The sequence below is a fragment of the Gekko japonicus genome, unplaced genomic scaffold (genome assembly GCF_001447785.1).
Source record: "Gekko japonicus isolate JY-2015 unplaced genomic scaffold, Gekko_japonicus_V1.1 scaffold4426, whole genome shotgun sequence".
Taxonomy (NCBI): domain Eukaryota; kingdom Metazoa; phylum Chordata; class Lepidosauria; order Squamata; family Gekkonidae; genus Gekko; species Gekko japonicus.
The window spans coordinates 4,192-19,872 of record NW_015173822.1 but is presented as its reverse complement, the minus strand read 5'-3'; the positions used below and the strand labels follow the sequence as shown (position 1 = coordinate 19,872).

The following is a 15,681-nucleotide window of genomic DNA, read 5'->3' as shown; positions in this document are numbered from 1 at the left end:
TAGGAGGCCAGAGGGGAGAGCTGGCCAGCCTCATGTTTGTGCTACTTCATCACAGATGCTCTACAGAGTATCCCCCCCCCCCTTCCAGGGGCTTGAGGGGGGAAGGTGTTCCAGTACTCTGCAATCCCTCAAAGGCCCAGAGAGGCGGGAACTCTCCGTCTGGGGCAAGTGATGCTCTGCATTCTCGGTGCTTGGGGGGGGGGGCAACAGTGGGAAGGCTTCTGGAGTTCAAGACCGCCTGATGGGCCCTGGTATTTTTGGCCACTGTGTGACAGAGTGTTGGACTGGATGGGCCATTGGCCGGACCCAACATCGGCTTCTCTTATGTTCTTATGGCTCTGATGGGGCAAACGAACATCGAGCCCATTCACAGGGTTCACACTCATGACTGGTGCAAGTTTAGTCAGCTGAAAAATGGGGGTTCCCCCGGAAGCAGAGGTCAGCTGGGTAAAGAAAACTTTAAGCAGTCTTAACCCAAAATGAGGAGCAGGATTGATCAAGCCAGGTAAAAAACACAGGTGGGCATTTCCCACTTTCTATGACTCTCCAAAAACACACCGGAAGGAGGGCTCATTTCTGATAACAGCGGCAGGGTCCTAACATGGTCAGATCTGTGTCACTATTTCTGAAAAATACCTCAAGGTGGGGAGACCCCAGTTCAGAAGACGAGCATCTTCTACACCGGGGGTGGGAAGCAAGAGTATGAACCTGGTCACCCCCTACACTCAAAGAGACCAAAGGAATTTGTATAGGAAGCAAGGAGGCTGCAGTCACAGGGTAGCAAGCCAGCAACATGTAGACTCAAAGAGTTGGAAGGGACCTCCAGGGCAATGTCCCCTCTAAGCTGTGGAGTCTTGTGAGCAAAAATCCTATTGTTGTGAGCTCCTGGCATTAAAGTTGTGAGCGAGCGATTTGGCTGCTGCATAAATTAGTTTGCTCCGGAGCCATCCCTTCCTGAGCTAAGACAAACATGTGTGAGCCGGAGGCTAAAAAACAGTGAGCTAGCTCACACTAACTCAGTAACTAACTAGCTTAGAGGGAACCCTGCTCCAGGGTCATCTAGTCCAAACCCCTGCACTGCTGTTCCACACCCAGAAGATGACCAAAAACCCTCCAGCAGCCCTGGCCAAACTGGGCTGGAGAAAAAATTGCTTCCTGACCCCAAAGTGGCGATCAGCGTGTAAGAAAGGGCCACGAGAACTAAGCACTGAGGCAGCCCTCCCTCTCATGATCTGCCTAAGAATCAGCAGTGCTGTCAGATGGCCATCTAGCCTCTGCTTGAAAACCCCCAGAGGAGGAGGAGAGCCCACCACCTCCCGAGGAAGCCTGTTCCACTGAGGGAACCGCTCAAACTGTCAGGAAGCTCTTCCTCATGTTTAGCCGAAAACTCCACTGGCCCGATGTCATGCGAGCCTAGTTCACCCCCACAGAATTCCACACTCCTAAATTTTGCCTCTGCACAGGGGGGCACGCCTTCCACTGCAGCTCTTCCCTTCTGCTAGGACACTGGCCGCCCACAGTCCTGGCAAAAGAGATCCCGCCAGCAGCAAGGGAGAGCTGCTCCCACCCCCCTTCCAACTGAGCAGGGGAGGGGAGGGCCCAGCCAGGCTGAAATGGAGCACCAAGTCTGTCCCAGGCCCATGGCAGGGTGTGGGAGACGGTGGATTCCGGCCCTGACGCCACCAAGCAATGTCCCTCTCCTGCCCCCTGGTGGCAACTCAGTGGACCAACACTTGTGCATGTCTATTGTAGACTGGGATGACACACACACACACACACCCCGCTGTCAAGCCACGGCCCAGTTAGGGTGACTCTGTGGGGTTTTCAACGCAAGAGGCTAACAGAAGGTTTGCCATTGCCTGCCTCTGCGTTGTGACTCTCATGGTCTCCCATCCATGTAGTAACCAGTGTTCCCTCTTGAGTTAGTGTGAGCTGGATCAGTTTTTTAGCCTCCGGCTCACACATTTTTGTCTTAGCTCAAAAAGGATGGCTCCAGGGTAAACTAATTTACGCAGGAGCAAAATCGCTCGCTCACAACTTTAGTGCCAGTAGCTCACAAAGTAGAATTCTTGCTCACAAGTCTCCACAGCTTAGAGGGAGCACTGGTGGTGACCCCACACGGCTTTCAAGGCAAGAGATAACAGGAGAGGTGGTTTGCCATTGCCTGCCTCTGCGTTGTGACCCTGGTATTACTTGGTGGCCTCCCATCCAAGTGCTAAGCAGGGCCAACTTTAGCTTCTGAGATCTGAGGAGATCAGGCTAGGCTGGGCCAGGGACCTTAAAGACTAGCAACAGCCGAAGGTTTTGAGCTTAGATGCCACTTCTTCAGACGCAGTCAAGGGATCCACACAAAAGATGGGAAAAGTCTGCATAGCGAGGAGCCGTTCAGTGCATCTGAAGCGGTGGCCCCCAGTCAGTGATCCCTCTAAGCTGAGTTAGTGTGAGCTAGCTCACAGTTTTGTAGCCTCTGGCTCGTATGTTTTTGTCTTAGCTCAGGAAGGATGGCTACAGAGCCAACTAATTTATGCAGCGGCCAAATCGCTCGCTCACAACTTTCATGCCAGTAGCTCACAAAGTAGAATTTTTGCTCACCAGACTCCACAGCTTAGAGGGAACATGGAGACTAACCGAGGCCAGCCCTGCTTAGCTCCCAAGAGGCGATGAGACCAGGCTAGCCTGGACTGTCTGGGTCAGGCAGGGCCTACTTGGAAAGCGGCACATCCGCCTCCCTCCTCCAAGCCCCAGCCCAAGGCCTACTGGCACCGAGCCAATCCAAAGCCCCGCTCTGCACACACTCCTCACAACCACTGTCAGAAGCACCAAGGCGTGGCACGTATAGCTTACAATCCTGGTTTCCAAAACTGCCCTGGGGGAATACCAGTCACCCCTCAGCAGTAGGCGACCTGATCCGGATGCAGCCAGTCCAGATTCAGACCTTGGCATCTCCAGTTAATGGGTTCTCAGGAAGCAGGGGACGGGGGAAGCCTTTCTTGGCCCGAGACGCCAGGAGAGGCGTTGCCAAGCAAGAGCAGAAGAGAGGGCAACGACCAGGGTGAAGCAGTTCGGCACTCTCAGCAGCATCGTTCGTGGCGGGCCAACTAGGCTGGAGGGCAGCCTGCCTACTCCAGTTTGGTGTAGTGGTTAGCAGTGCAGACGCTAATCTGGGAGAACTGGGTTGGATTCCCCACTCCTCCACTTGCAGCTGCTGGATGAGTTATATACTAGTCCTCCTCTTTGGGCAGTTCTCAGGAGAGCTCTCTCAGCCCCACCTACCTCACAGGGTGGCTGCTGTGGGGAGGGAAAGGAGACTGTAAGCCGCTTTGAAACTCCAAGTGAAGGGCGGGGTATAAATCCGATCCCCTCCTCTTCTTCTTCTTCTCCTGGCTGAGGACCCTCAGCCACAAGGGACAGCTGGGCATGTTTTCTGGGGGGCACTCTGCATCCAAGCCGGGCAATGAGCCCAACAAGCCTGGCTGGTGCCCTGTCTGATGGCAGCGTGGGCCCCAGAAGCAGGCCAACGCAGGAGCCCCTCAGAAGACGACAGAAAGGGTTTGGGATGCCCTTCAGCTATTTGTAATTGTGGGGACCTGCGAAAACCTCACCAATAAGGTCGTTTCAGAGGGTAGCCTTGTTGGCCTGGTTTTAGAGTCCCAGGAGCACCTCAGAGACCAATGAGTTCCAAGAGATCCGTGTTCGAGAGTCAGAGCTCCCTTGGTCAGACATGCAGAAGGGGAGCTTGGCCTCTCGAGAGGGGATACCCTGAAACTCTTGTTGGTCTCTAACGTGCTCCTGGGACTCTGACAGTTCACAAATAAGGGGAGGAGGAGGAGAAAGTTAGCCTCGTAACAGATGCATCGTGTCCAAGACCCCCCACCCCATTAGCTTGCAAGAGGAGGAGGAGACTGGATTTATCCCCTGCCCTTCACTCGGGAGTCTCAGAGTGGCTTACAGTCTCCTTTCCTCTCCCCACAACAGACACCCTGTGAGGCAGGTGGAGCCGAGAGAGCTCTGAGAGAACTGCCCTCGAGAGAACAGCTCTGAGAAAACAGTGGCTTGCCCAAGGTCACCCAGCTGGCTGCATGTGGAGGAGGAATGGGGAACCAAACTCTTAACCACGACTCTAAACTGGCAAGAGGCAATCCCCAGCACAGTTAAATGTGTTCCAGTGGGAATGGAGATTGGTGTCTGAGGATCCACCTTCACAGGACAGGCATCCGCTGAGCCCAGTCTCGAAGCTTCAGAGGATCCCTTCTTTCCCTTCAGCCTCCCTGCTGAAGGCTCTTGGGTGTCAGCTATGCTGCCATTGCTTGGGGGGGCGGGAGGATGAGGCTGTTACCGACTGTCTTAAGTTGCCCTTTGCTCTTCAAAGGTAAGACGCCCGCTGGATCACACAAAGAACTTCATCTATAGCCCAGCCTCCTGTTGTCTTTCCTCAACAGCCAGAGAGGTGCTGCCAGCATTCCCAGAGGGGCAGGGTTTGGTTCTAGACAGATCTCTTTCTGCAACTCTGCCCTCTCCCCTAGCGAAGCATCTACCCTGTCTGGCCCAGACGTGGTCTGACTGCAACCCCTGTCTTGCATTAACAAGTGCCTCCCACCAATGCCCGCCAGCAGAAAACCGAGAAACAGCCCTGTCCCGGGACTGCCTTCTGAAGCAGAAGGTAAGCGGGTGATGCCCAGCTTCTCATTCTGGGCCGCAGAGTCATGGCAGAGGGTGCAGAATTACATTCCAGTTTAAGGAAAGAAAGCGAGTCTCTACCACTTACGGAGAGGGTGCAAGCCATGCCTGGTAGAACCGGAGGACGGAACAGAGGCCGAATCACACTGGAGCGAATCATCCCCCTGCCTCTAATCTGCCCTTCCCAGACAAAGTGACTGAGACAGCAGCAGCAGACCAACTGCAGGTCTTCTTGGATAACTCATCTCTGCCCGAGATCTTTTTCAGTCTCGTTTCAGACCAGGCCACGGGACGGAGATGGCTCTGCTGGCTGTAGCTGACCTCCTTCATCTAAATGCAGACTAAGGTCAGGCCTCCCTGTTGCTCCTACTGGATTTATCTGCTGCCTCTGACACAGGGGACCTGGAGAAAAAGACCAGACCAGACCCAAAGAACCACCACTGGAGACCAGTTATAGTCAGCGTGGGACCCTATCCTGCAGTGTTCTACAAGGTGCGAACCTATCCCCCATGCTCTTTGATCTCTATGTAAAGCCCTCCAGCCAAACCATTCACAGTTTGGGAGTTGGCTACCATCAATATGCAGACGATACACAGCTATATATACCTCCTCATCCAAATCTCCTGGTGAGGCAGCAGAGGCCGTCAGTCGCTGCCTGGCTGCTGTGATTAAACGGCTAAGAGTGAACAAACTGAAACTAGATCCTGGAAAGACGGAAGTAATGGTGGTTGGGAAGGGGGGAGTCTTTTGAAGACCTGATGCTCTCCACTCTTGATGGGGTTCGTCTGCCCCTTGCCAGCTCAGTTAAGAGCCCCAGGGGTTATACTGGACCCAACATTATTGCTGGAGAAGCAAGTTAACGCAGTTGCGCAAAAAAAAAAGGGGGTGGGCGGGAAGGGGGTGGGTGGGAAGAAAAAGGCTTTCTTCCCACTCAGCCGAGCTCAAAAAATGTTCCCTTAGCCTCGAGAAGGCTGATCTGGCCACCTGGATCCCTGCCACGGTGACATCAAGACTCGACTGCTGTAATGCACTGTACCCTGGTCTCCCCGCAAAATCACTTTGGAAACGCCAGTTGGTGCAGAATGCCGCAGCTTGGTTATCATCAGAAGATAAGATGGGGCATGGATAGCACTCCCATTCGGCGGTCTCTCCACTGGCTGCCCATCGACTTGTGTGTGTTTTAAGTGCCATCAAATCACTTCCGATTATGATGACCCTTATGAACGTCCTATCGTTAACAGCCTTGCTCAGGTCTTGCCCGGGCTCCGTTTGAAGAACTGGCTAATGGCTGTCACATACAAAGCCCTTCATGGCCTTGGACCCTGGCATCTCTGAGACCATCTCTCTCCCCTTGTGCTCTGCCACGACAAGCTTCATTCACCTGAGCGGGGCCTTCTGCAGGTCCCAACCTGCAATGTTCCCTCTAAGTTGTGGAGTCTTGTGAGCAAAAATTGACAACTGCCTTCTCCGTTGTGGCCCCCACCTTGTAGAATGGCCTTCCTAAGGAGGTCAGGAAGGCTCCCCTTCGCCTGGCCTTCCGCAAGCGATGCAAAACTGAGTTAGGCAAGAGGGCTTTTCTACGCAGGCAACAGGATAGCACGGTACAAAATTCACAAAGTTACTTGGACAAATTATTAGTGACTGTGGTATATACTGCTCTTCATGGGTTGCTGTAAGTTGGATCCTACTTGCTGTAAATTGGAGCCCGTTTGGTGTAGTGGTTAAGTGCGCAGACTCTAATCTGGGAGAACCGTGTTTGATTCTCCACTCCTCCACTTGCAGTTGCTGGATGACCTTGGGCAAGCCATAGTTCTGTCAGAGCTGTCCTTGAAAAAGTGCAGTTTCTGTCAGAGCTCTCTCAGCCCCACCTACCTCACACGGTGTCTGTTATAGGGAGGGGAAGGGAAAGGAGTTTGTAAACCGCTCTGAGACTCCCTTAGCTAGTGAAGGGCGGGGTATAAATCCAATCTTCTTCTACTATGCAACCCGGCATCATTTAATGCGCCATATTAACATTTGTGCTTTGCTTCAGTTCTGGTTTTTAGACTTCTGGCAGGTTCTACAACCCAAATCCTATTTTATTGTTTATGGAATGTCTCATCTTGCTGACTGCACCGACTTACTCTGTGTAATCCACCTGGAGCCCCAGTGAGAAAGGCAGACTATAAATCATGTAACACACTGAGAGGACACAGAGAGGAAGCATTTAAGGGCAACGTTGTTCCTTGCCCCTTCCTACCCTATGGTTAAATTATGAGTGATTAAAACATGGAATTCGCAGCCAGAGGATGCAGTGAGGGCCACAGGGAAAAAAACAGTTTTAAAAGGGGATCTGATAGAGTCACAGAGGTCTATCAGTGGCTAAAAGCCTTAGTGACTGAAGGGAACCTCCATGTTTGGAGGCCGTCAACCTCTGAGCCAGGAGGCAACACCAGGGGAAAGTCTCTGCCCTCCAGAGGAACTGGTTAAGGCCAGTGTGTGAGACCGGATGCTGGACTAGATGGATTACTGGTCTGAGCCAGCAGCACTTTTCTTATGTGCACAGAAAGATTCAGCCACCATCTGCTAGGCTGAAACCCTACCAGAGACTCCTGACAATTGGCAAGGCCTCTCCAGTCCCGGGCCTTACCTCTTGGGGAGGTGAGCAAAGGGGTCTTTGGATTTGGGCTCAGCTGCCAAGGCCTGCTCACACTCGTCCATCTCTTCCTCGGGCTCAGGTGCTGGTTTCTTCTCTTCCTTCTTTTCCGACTTCTTCTCTTCTTTTGGCTGCTTCTCCTTCTTGGGCGTTTCCTTCTTGGGCTGATTCTCAGCAAACTTCTTAGCTGCAAGACAGGACAGGGAATAAGATAGACTAGGGCCACAACTATGAAGACTGATTCAGGTGGGTAGGTAGCCGTGTTGCTTTTGGACAACAGAACAAAGTTTGAGTCCAGGGGCACTTTTAAGAGCAGCAAGGTTTTAGCTTTTGCACCCAAAAGCTTATACCCAGAATAAAGCTTTGTTGGCCTTAAAGGTGCCACTGGGCTCAAACTTTATTCCAGGGCCACAACTGCAAGGCAGAACGCCTGCTTTGCATGCTGAAGGGTCCCAGGTTCAATCTGCAGACATCCCCCTGGTTAGATCTCAGGAAAGACCCCTGGTGGCTACTCCTGCGAAAGATCATTCCCAGAATTTCTACACAAGGTTCACTTATATCTTGCTTCTCAACGAAATACACTTGAGACAGCTTATAAAATATTACCACACCAATTAATATCATAACCACCACGATGAACATTTAAAGAACGCATGTAAAATTTTGGAAAACTTCACACACCCCTTGAAACAACCAATAGCACCTGACACCATAATTTTCATAAATCTCAGTGGAAGCAATACATCTAAAAGCATGGGGCAAACAAACACTGACAGTATGACACCAAACCTATCAGTTTCGGCACCAGGAAATCTCTTCTGTTGGGTGTTCCACAATTTTGGGGCCACACCTGAGAAGGCCCTGGTTACTGGCCACCTCTGGTGCAAAAGCAGGGCCTCTGAAGACAACCTTCCTATCTGGCAGATTAACAGGGATGAAGGTGGCCCTTTAGGAAACCTGGCCCCCCCACCATGCAGTTCTTTTAAGACTGGCAAAAGAGGATTGCTTTAACTTGCATTTGTCAAATTTTCTACCATGGCTTGGAACTACTAGAACCTTCCAAAGTCTTCAAAGACAGTCTCACAAAGTGTCTTGCAGCAATCTAACCTGGAGATAACCAGTGCATAGATAACTGTGGCCAAATCCTGCCTTGTGAGGAAAGACAGCAGCTGGCAAAACAGCCAAGGCCAGTTCGAGGTGCTACATGCTACAGAGATGTTTTGTGCTTCCATCTGAAGCTCTGGATCCAACAGCACCCCCAAAATCTACTCATTTAGATTTTTGGACCACCTTTCCTTGCAAGCAAGACTCAGGGCGGCTTACAACAGAAGACATACAGTAGGTAATTAAAAGTTAAAAACAAAAATAAATACGTAAAACATACAGCACCAATAACTAATCATAAACATCCAGAGGAAGTACAACCCCGCATAGAAGAAACAGATTCCCTGAGGGACTCTGTTATCTGTCAATAACGCATCAGCTGTAGCTGTCTCGAGAAACTATGGATTGAACCTGCGACTGTATACAGGCAAATCCCACGCTCTATATCTAAGTAATGGGTCTGCAAACCGTTTTGAGCCTGCGGACACCTTTGGAATTCTGACACAGTATGGTGGGCGCAGCCACAAAACAGCCGCTGCAGGAGGTGGAGCGAGCCACAAAAGTTATTGCCAAAGTTTTATTTCAGTCAGTGTTGAAGATCCTTGTGCTGTGGTGGCAGCTGCAGCCAAAGCAACATTTTAAAAAATCTGCACAGCCAATCAAATCTCTAGCAGCCAATCAAAAGCCTTGCTGGGCAAAAGCCCCACCTGGCCTGACCCACTTCCTAAAAACAGTTGGAAAGTGCCAGAAAAGGGATCGGGAGGACTTGTGGCACCCACAGGCACCACGTCTGGGACCCAGATCTAAGGTATAACAAGCCGTGTAAACCTCTGCTTTATTTCAAATACACTGACTTAGGACTCCATTCTATTACACCCTACACTGGTAGAAGAAGCACATTCTGCAAGAACAGGACTCCACCCATTAGAGGAATGGAATTGTAGGATCCAATCCAATACTTTTGCTCAGGGTAGACACATTAAATATTTATGGCCGCTAGGCTATCTTCCAGCAAAAAAACAAAAAACAAAAAAGGGTGTGTGCGCAGAGACACAGTTTCAGACAGAAGACATTTTTATGGTTGAGCAGAAGGAAAAATGTAATCCTTATGGTCTTAATCAGCTGGTGAGTGCCTTTTTTAAATTGTGAAGGCAATGTGCCGATTCATGACATCACCAACAAAATTTGTCAGAGGGTTCAGAAAGCATTTTAAGAACACCAATGCTGTGACAGCAGCCAAGGGGAGAGCCCGTGGCTCTGTGGTAGAGCAGCTGCTTTGCACACAGACAGGTCTCGGGTTCAGTTCCCCAGAACCTCGGCTTAAAAGGATCAGGCAGGAGGGGATGCAAAAGACCTCCACCTGAGTCCCCAGAGACCCACTGCCAGCCTGAGTAGACAACACTGACTCGGACAGACAAAGGGCATGACAGTGCAAGTCAGCGTCATGTACTCTTAACCTTAGAGAGCCTGCAAGGCACTCCAGGGTCTTAGGAGGCACGTACAGAGGATCTAGAAATCTCTATCGCATGTCCACCACATATGAAAAAAAGAACCAACTTTTTTTTTTTGACACTTCCAACAATCATTTGGTAGCCCAGGATAAAACTTTGCTAATTTGTCTGGAGTGATATACCATTTATAAAACATTTTACAGATAATTTTCTTTAAATGAAATTGCTCTCGTAATCTTTACATTTGTTTTCCATACCTGTGGCCATTGGTCTACATGAGTATTATGACCCAAATCTTGCACCCATTGGACCATACAGTTTTTAACTATTTCATCTTTTTTAATCAGTTTTTTATCAGTATGTAACAATACCTTGTCTATTTCTGTTATTTTTGAATAAAAACCTATTTGTTCATCTTTGGTGTATCTTGATTCTATTTCCCACCAACTTAAGTTGGATTCTTGTATTTTAAGATTTTCTATTGGTTTCAGAGGATCCCAAGCAGACCCCCTCGTTGGCACGCTACAAAAAAAGGCTCTACTTTGAATGATGGAAGCTGCAGAGCATTTGCCCGTCTCACGGATCTCATGGCACCGGCAGACCTCCAGGAAAGGCCCTGGGGGTTTACCTGAGCAGCGGACGGCCACTGTCTTTCCTAGAGCCCGTGTTCAATCACGGCCCCACTCCTCCTCCTTGCCCCCACACAGAGAGTGTGGGTGGTGTCATCTGGGAAGCACTGCTTTCACTCTGAAGTGGCTTCACTTGGACAGAATGATGTACCCCCAAACATGCTCAAACCGGCAGTGATTGTGTTACAAGGCAGCTCAGTGTGACCATGGAGCAGAAGGCAACTAGGAGCAGAGAGGGTACAACCCCCCCCCACCCCCTTTCGCTGAAGATATTTTGACATTCTCCAGCCAGCCCCATTTTGCAAGAAAACTGGAAGGCAGAGTTGGGAAGACACCCCCCACCTCCCTCCCACTTTCCCACTCACTTATCAATAAATGGCAACAGACCTCACAGATCTGAAAAACAAGAGGGGCGACCAATCAACAACCTCCTTTGGTCGACCCACAGAAGGCCAGCGCTGTCCATCACAGCTGCCCTTACCGTCAAACTGCGCCATCTTCTCGCACAGCTTCACCTCTCCCAGGACAGCCTTGAACTGCGGTTGGTTTATGCAGGTCACAAACCAACGGTTGACGTTGCCGTAAGGCTGGCGGAAAGAGGGCTCCAAAACCTGCCAGTGAAGAGAACGAGGAAGTTCTTAGGCAGTAGCTGAGAATCTCAGCACAAGCCTCCTTGCTTTGACTGGGATGCCTGAAATGCCCAGGTGTAGGTTCTTGCTCTTCCATCGCGACTAGCGGAAACAGATTACCCAAAACCAAAATAGGACCCACGGTAAGTAGGAAATAACAAAAATCAGCAAATACTGTGCTACAGACGATTATAAAATATCTCAAGTAATTTTTGTATAGTTTTTGTTTTATATTTTTACAATTTATTCACCATATATTATTTATCACATAAGCCTTAATACATAGAATCATAACATCTAAATATCATCTCTTAATATGTCACAAAAGCTATTGCACAATCCCTTTATTAATATCAGTCCTTCTTAATTATACAAAGGTTTTAAGAGGGAGGACTCCTTTAAGTCTATTTTGAATAAGTGCTCAGTCTCCCTCCAACAGAGGTCCAGATACCCTCCTGTTTCAGTGTCGTCCTCAAGGAGTTCAACAGACATTTCCAAGCACGAGGTTGCCAAATACCAAAAGATTTATCCAAATTTTTCAATGAACGCTGCAAAAAGTCTCTCTTAGTGAGCTCAAAGCTTCCTCCAAAGTCTCTTCCATCACGACTAGCAGAAACAGATTACCCAGCATCTAGAGCTCGGAAGGAGAGATTTCTGCAACTTCTTTGGACTGGTGGATGTGAATTTTCAACAGCGTTCTTGCACGTTTGGGATCTTCTATCTCCCTCCCCCCCCAATTTGGAAAACAAGACGTCTTGTGCAGTAGAGCTATGGATCTGTTGTTCTCACCAGCTCCAAGCAGCTCTGGCAGTCACCCAAGCAAAGTGGGAAGATGCAACCGAAGCCCCAAATCCGAAGGGGGAAAGAGGCCATTTCCATGCTCTCTCAGCACTGAGCCCTTCCCCATCAAAAATCCAGGACTAGAGATGTAAAATTTCCAGAAATTTTGAAGCTCGGAAAAAACCCCATTTTTTCCCGTTTTTTTCAAGAAAAACCAGAAATTTTCGGAAAAATGCAAACACAAAACTGAAACCTTTTTATTTTCTTCTGACAATCGCACCTCCTAAAGGAAGAAATGCATCTTGTTCTTGCATTGGAGAGTTCAGTTTGTAACCTAGGATTTGCTTGTCCTCAGTGCACAGAAATTAGATCAATCTGATACCATATATCCAAAAAGATTTGGAAAATATTTGAACGCCTTGTCTTAAAATATTTTATTCATCATGTTAAAATAAAACATTCCATAATCAATTTGTTTCTTTTCTTTTTCCAATTTTTCGGAAAAAAACAAAAAAGGCTTCAGGGAAAAAACAGGGGAAAAAGACAAACGTTTTTTCCCCGGGCCTTCACATCTCTACCCAGGATCACAGAACAGATGACCGATCCAACCCCTTCAGTCCTGGCTACCCAGAGAAGCCGGCTACACAGACTCCTATTTGCCAGAGAAGCTGAACAAGTCCCACATGGCCCATTTCCTTCGTCTATGAGAGGTGAACCGTGTTTAAGGCACAGAATACCGGTACCTGTGCCGTCTTCCCCAGCCAGCCACTAGGGACCCACCTGCTTGTAAAGCCAGAGGAGAGTGCAGACGACCGTGATGTCAGCCAACGTGACCCGCTCGCCCACCAGGAATGTCCTGGTTTTCAGATGGGAGTCAAGGGTGCTCAGAATCCTCTTCACTTCCTCCTTGGCATATTCCGTGGCCTGGAGAGAGAGAGAAAAAAACACACACACAATTTAGGGAGGAAATTCCACAGCAGGGGAAGCTGTGTTAGTCTGCTGCGACAACCCAAATTCTTGCAACACCTTCGACTTAAGATGAATGTTTCACAAAAAATCTGTCCGTCTTCAAAGGTGTCAAAAGACCTGTAGAATTTCAAGGCCTTACATGACCACCATGTCTGCTCTAGTACAAAGTTCATAAAGAAACAGAGTTTTTTGTGCGATGTTTTTGATTCGATGCTGAGGATTCTTCTTTTAGGTGAATTCCCAGCTAGAATGGGAAAACAAGAGGTATCTCTTACAGCAACCAGTTATTACAGCCAATATGACCTTAGCTCAGAAGAGGAAGCAGCAATCTACCCTGTCACTGATGCAACTGTTAAAAATCTGGTACGTGTGGTGTATGAATAAGATTACAATTTCTATGCGTGGACATGGAAATTATGGTCAGCTTTGATGTTTGTTGATATTTGGTCCTAGTAAACTAAATACTGGAATTGTCACAACATATACTGTGAAATGCAACAGATATTAGAGTGCATTTAGAGCCTGTGTGCCTTTTTCTACACGACTGTGAAGGTTATGAAACATTTTTAAAAGTGTCTACACTGGAGTTAGGAAACTGGCTGATGAGTACCCCCACCCCATTGTATGTGACCGAAGCATCTCACACAGGACAGGGTCCATAGCTCAGCAAAAGCACCTGCTGTGCATGCACAGGATCCTGCGTTTGAATCTCAGCATCTCTGGTCGCAGGCGCTGGCAAGACATTTCTGCACCGTGTCACTGTGGAGCAGCTCTCAGTCAGAACAGGGAATGCTGGGTTGACTCTGTATTCACAGCTCACCTGCTTGTTATAACACATGATGCCCAACGTGGGGAAGACCCAAGTACTGGCAGGAGGGACGACGTCGCTGTCAGCAAAGCTCACCCACTGGATGATCTGGGCGGCTGCCTCCTTGGTGGTTCCTCGCAGCTCGTCGTTGCTGACTGGAAGGAGGGAAGCAGCCAGTTACCTTGGAGAGCGGGGCCACCAACAAGGGTGAGTCAAGAGGGTTTCCCCAGCTGACGCCCAACTATCATTCACCCATGGGCACCGGAATAAGACGTGGGGCATTTTAAAAGGGGGGGGGGTTCAAGCCAAAAGCAGGATATGGTTTTGATAGCTTGTTCTTAGGTGTCACGCTTGAACCCTGGGCTTTTGCTGCCCACCCATACTTCCAGTCCCCCACTCCACTAGCAGCTAACTCCAGCCTGTGTGCAATTTAAGGAGCAGCTTGCTCGGCACCAGTCTAGGACTCTGGACAATCCAGGTGTCCCTTCTTGCAAAAAGTGGAGACAAAAGGAAACGGAATTACCGTAATGTGCAATGGCGTTGCTCTCAAACACACAGAAGCCGTCATCTCCTTCAAAGGCTGGAACCTGCAGGAAAACAGTGAATCTCAAGCTGCGGCTGGTGAAAACACGGCTGCAACTGACTGCCCACCCGGCCACTACCAGGCCAACCTGCCCCACCAGCCAGGCCTGCGGGAACTAAGACGGAAGCCTACAGCTGGTGCTATGGCACTTCCAGTGCAGGCAGAAATAAAAACCACAGTACGCCAGACATTTAATCCAGAGCTCTACCACTTTTTTCCTAGCAAAAGTGTTAACTGGTTCCATGGCATCAGCCTCAAGGGCTTCAGAAATAGCTCCACTGTGAACTACACAGTGCCATAGTGTGTGTGTGTGGGGGGGATCACCTTTTTAACTGTACTTCTTCTGCCACCGCAACCCACCATATGGCAAGCTATACATTTAAGCACACAAATGTTTTCAACAGGAAGCTTCCAAGACAAAAAGTCAGCATTTTATAGCATTTTAAAGCCCTGTTATATGTGTATCTTCAGCTGACATAGCACAAAGGTTAAGAGACAAACTATGAGTCAGGAGGGCCCCAGTCTGAAAAGTCTTCTTCGCCACAAAATTATCATCATTAGAAGAGTTGGCTTTTATACCCCGCTTTTCTCTACCTTTAGGAGTTTCAAACAGCTTACAATCGCCTTCCCTTCCTCTCCCCACAAAAGGCCCCTTATGAGGTAGGTGAGGCTGAGAGTTCTGAGCGAACTGTGACTGGCCCAAGGTCACCCAGCAGGCTTCATGTGGAGGAGGAGGAGTGGGGGAATCAAACCTGATCCTCCAGATTAAAGTCCACCGCTCTAAACCACTGCACCATGCTGGCTCTCAAGTGGCCCTAGGTTAGTCCATCTGCCCTCCCATCTGCAATACAGATAAAAACCACGTAAAGGAGCCATGCTGGATCAGAGGGTCCGTCCAGTCCAGCATCTTGCTCCTTACACAGTGACCGACCAGAGGTCCCCAGGAAACCCAGACATGGCACGGAGGCAAGAGCCCTCAACCGCTACTGCTCTGCCTTCTCTGTGGCTACTGTTCTGCGCAGGTATGTTGCCTCTGAATACGAAGGTTCCATTTAGCCATCCCTCCTTCCAACAGAAAAGTGGCTGGCTCCTGACAGCATCACAAATACAGCCAATGCACGACTAACAGAGGATTCTATGTATTTCATGGGCTACCCGGGTACACTGATGCATAGGTAAAGGTCCCCTTGCTCGAAAGCCAGTCGAGTCCGACTCTAGGGTTGTGGTGCTCATCTCCGTTTCAAAGCCGAAGAGCCAGCGCTGTCAAAAGTGGCTGGCTCCTGACAGCATCACAATTAATACAGCCAATGCACGACTAACAGAGGATTCTACGTATTTCATGGGCTACCCAGGTACACTGATGCACGTCCCCTTGCACGAAAGCCAGTCGAGTCCGACTCTAGGGTTGCAGCGCTC

The 15,681-nt window shown here is 49.4% G+C and overlaps 1 protein-coding gene across 1 annotated transcript in view; it reads right to left on the bottom strand.

Annotated features, from left to right (window-relative positions):
- The window catches only part of EEF1G (eukaryotic translation elongation factor 1 gamma), a 21,556-nt gene that overhangs the window by 3,125 nt on the left and 2,750 nt on the right, over positions 1-15,681 (bottom strand). Inside the window, exons 3-7 of the mRNA XM_015423601.1 lie at positions 14,206-14,269; positions 13,695-13,837; positions 12,686-12,829; positions 10,978-11,107; positions 7,307-7,499 (exon numbers count right to left, since the gene is read on the bottom strand). Of these exons, the coding sequence (XP_015279087.1) occupies positions 7,307-7,499; positions 10,978-11,107; positions 12,686-12,829; positions 13,695-13,837; positions 14,206-14,269 (674 nt within the window). The remainder of the gene's footprint in view (positions 1-7,306; positions 7,500-10,977; positions 11,108-12,685; positions 12,830-13,694; positions 13,838-14,205; positions 14,270-15,681) is intronic.